Below are 2804 nucleotides of genomic sequence, written 5' to 3'. Positions count from 1 at the left end.
AGCCGGAAACCCCCCCACGCCCTGCCCCAGGACCAGCCACGCTGGGCAAGCCTGAGCTCTGGGCTGAGGGCACCTGCTGCGAGAGCATCGCTGGGACCAAGCAGGGTGCAGGCAGCTGATGGATGTACAACAGCCTTTCGTTGCTGGTGGAGAGACTGGTGCTGGGGTGAACACCAAGGGGTGGCAGTGCTGGGAGCTTCTGGGATACTCCTGGGGGGCTGGTGAGACAACCTCCTTTTTAACCCATCAGACATGACTGGGAAAGGACAGCCCTGTTGCTTCGACCCCAAAAGCAGCTGCCCAGGAAAAGAGGACACTCTGGTCCCGCAGCAAAGCACATGGCTCTACCCTGCCCTGGCACCACAACCACCCGGTGGTCAGGCACAACATGGTTTGACCCTACTCCCGACCACTGGGTTTGACCCTACTCCCGACCCACTGGCACCACTGGGTCGCAGCATGATCGGTCAGCTCTCACCTCTGTCACCAGGCCCTCCACGCCTTGGCTGTGGCCACCAAGCACTCTGCCCACCAGAGGGGCCTGGAGGGGCCTGGGGTCTCGCATTCCCCTTTACCTGCTCTGGAGGACAAAGAGCCCCAAAGAGAGGGGCCAGGCAGGACGGAAAGGTTTGGGGTTGGGAGAGGGAACGTTTGGCCCATCTGCAGTCTCCCTGTGCCAGCATCCCACCTCTGCAGCAGACATCAGACAGGCACGCTCCAAGAAAGAGGAACATCCCCACTGCTTAAAGCCATGGGACCACCTTTGGCTCGAGGTCATAGATGACCCCATCAGCCAGCTCCGCCGCTGCCAGACCTCCAGCTGCCCAGCATCCCACAGAGGGAAAGTGGGGAGCATCAGGAAAAGGACCTGCTACTCCAAAGTCACTTACCTCACGTACAAGACCACTGTGAGCCTCTCCTTCTTTCCAAAGGGATATAGGAGATCAGAGAGCACCTCCCTGACTGCTCCTCCCTCAACTCCAGACAGCGAATATCGCTACAGGCACTGGAGTGTGGACTGGGCTCCCACTCCCACCTGGCAGCAAATCCACTCAAGGGAAGCACTTTCTCCCCAAACACAGAGTGTGGACACCAACTGTGGATGGACAGAAATTCACCACACCCCTCCTGCATCCACAACCCCTAATCAGAGCCTCAAGCAGCAAAATGGGGCCCGGTGAGGACATGAGGTAAGGCTGAGCAGTGCCCCAGGGAGGCAGCGAGGCTGTTTTAATCATGGGAAATGTTATGTCTGTTTGAGGGGAAAGTGAGGAAATCAAATGCACCATGGGGAGACCCCCGTGTTGAGCCAGGAACAAGCTGTTGCTCTGCTCTGGCTGCTACAGCACTTACGTGAGTGGGGAGTGAGGAGCAGGAGACGGCTGGCTCCAGAGCCATCCCCGCAGCCCAGCCTCACCCCACTTGGGGACAGCTGTTTTTGGTTAGGAGGGTAAGGCTATTGTGTGACGGCACCAGCTTGTACAGGTGAGACAGGGTGCCAACTGGCACCTGAAAGGGATCCCAGGCATGGCGAAGGGAGAGTGGGTGGGTGAGCGTGAGTGTGTGATGAGGCAGGAGGGAGGCAGACCCGCTATTTGCCTGCGGCAGGGGCAGCGGCCACGATCTCTTCGTACTTGGGCGGTGGGTCATTGTAGGAGACACTGGTCTCTTCACCACTGCTGCTCTCTGGGTGGCATGTCACCTCCTCATAGGAAGGTGGAGGGGTGGCACTGGACAGTCTGGAGAGGACAGAGACTGAATGCTCTGGTGGATAGAGGGTGCCATCTTGCTGGGGGGTGCCCCCAGCTCTGCCATCTCCAGCCACCCGGTTGCTCACTTCTCGCTGATACTGGGTTTCCCCTTGGCTTTGCGACCGCTCCCGGTACACCATGACCCTGGGGAGACTGCGTCCTGTTCGGCTGGCCAGGTAACGGTTCTGGGCATAGGAAGGGCGGTGGCGGGTGGCCTTTTGAAGCTGGCACCTCCAGATGATGAAGAGGGCGATGACTATCAGAAGAGCCACTCCCAAGAGAGGCACCACCACATACATAGCATCTGAGCGCTCTGTGCTGTGCCCAGGGTCCTTGACAGAGTAGACAGAGTTGGTGTAGCCCTTCCAAAACTCCATCTGTGGCAAAAACAAACAAGGAACCATCATGTGCTGCCGGTGGGACAAGCAGCCCCCGACCAACACTAGCAATAATCACTGCCCTCCCTAGGCCCACAAATGAGGCAGTTTTTCGGCCATCCCCCACCACTCTCACAAGAGCTGCCACCGTCTGAGGCACTGTAGGAACCAACACAAAAGATCATGAGAACATCCCTCAACAGCAGCCAACAGCCCACAAACCAAGCAGGGAGAAATTTGGCTAACACCAACCCCAGCCTGGAAAGTCAGGGACAACAGCACAAATTTCCCAACACATGCCATGGGAGTGCCAGCTTGACCTGCAGCTGTGGGCAGGGTGTCCTGGCAATGCCAAGGTGAGGGCATCACCCGGGAAGGGAAAGTCATGCTGGAAAGCGAGGCCACAGCATGTTGCCTGCAGACAGAGAGGACAAAGGGAACAGGAGAGGTTGTTCCCCTTGTACTTTCCTTCTCTGCCCCCAGCTTGCTAAAGCGTAAGCCCTCACACATCCACTGGGGAGCAGGGCAGGACAAACACACCGTCTTCTCCTTGTTCTCGAACACTTCGTTGACCTCCTCATAGCTGCAGACCTCCTCAAAGCACTCCCGCTCGATGGTGCCCTGCCGGATCTCCTCCAGGAAGCCGTTGGCTCGGGGAAAGCGCTGCAGGACCGAG

General features: G+C 58.3%; 1 protein-coding gene across 1 annotated transcript; it reads right to left on the bottom strand.

The window, feature by feature from the left end:
* Window positions 1-1591: 1591 nt before the first annotated feature.
* On the bottom strand, window positions 1592-2797 carry PRRG3 (proline rich Gla (G-carboxyglutamic acid) 3 (transmembrane); the record flags this gene model as incomplete). Its single annotated transcript, XM_010285720.1, has 2 exons — window positions 1592-2128; window positions 2669-2797. Coding segments are annotated over 2 exons (666 nt in total), but the record flags the coding sequence as incomplete, so codon positions are not given.
* Window positions 2798-2804: the final 7 nt, after the last annotated feature.

Source organism: Phaethon lepturus, unplaced genomic scaffold, assembly GCF_000687285.1.
Source record: "Phaethon lepturus isolate BGI_N335 unplaced genomic scaffold, ASM68728v1 scaffold47180, whole genome shotgun sequence".
In the NCBI taxonomy this organism is placed as follows: domain Eukaryota; kingdom Metazoa; phylum Chordata; class Aves; order Phaethontiformes; family Phaethontidae; genus Phaethon; species Phaethon lepturus.
This window is presented reverse-complemented; position numbering and strand designations above follow the sequence as displayed.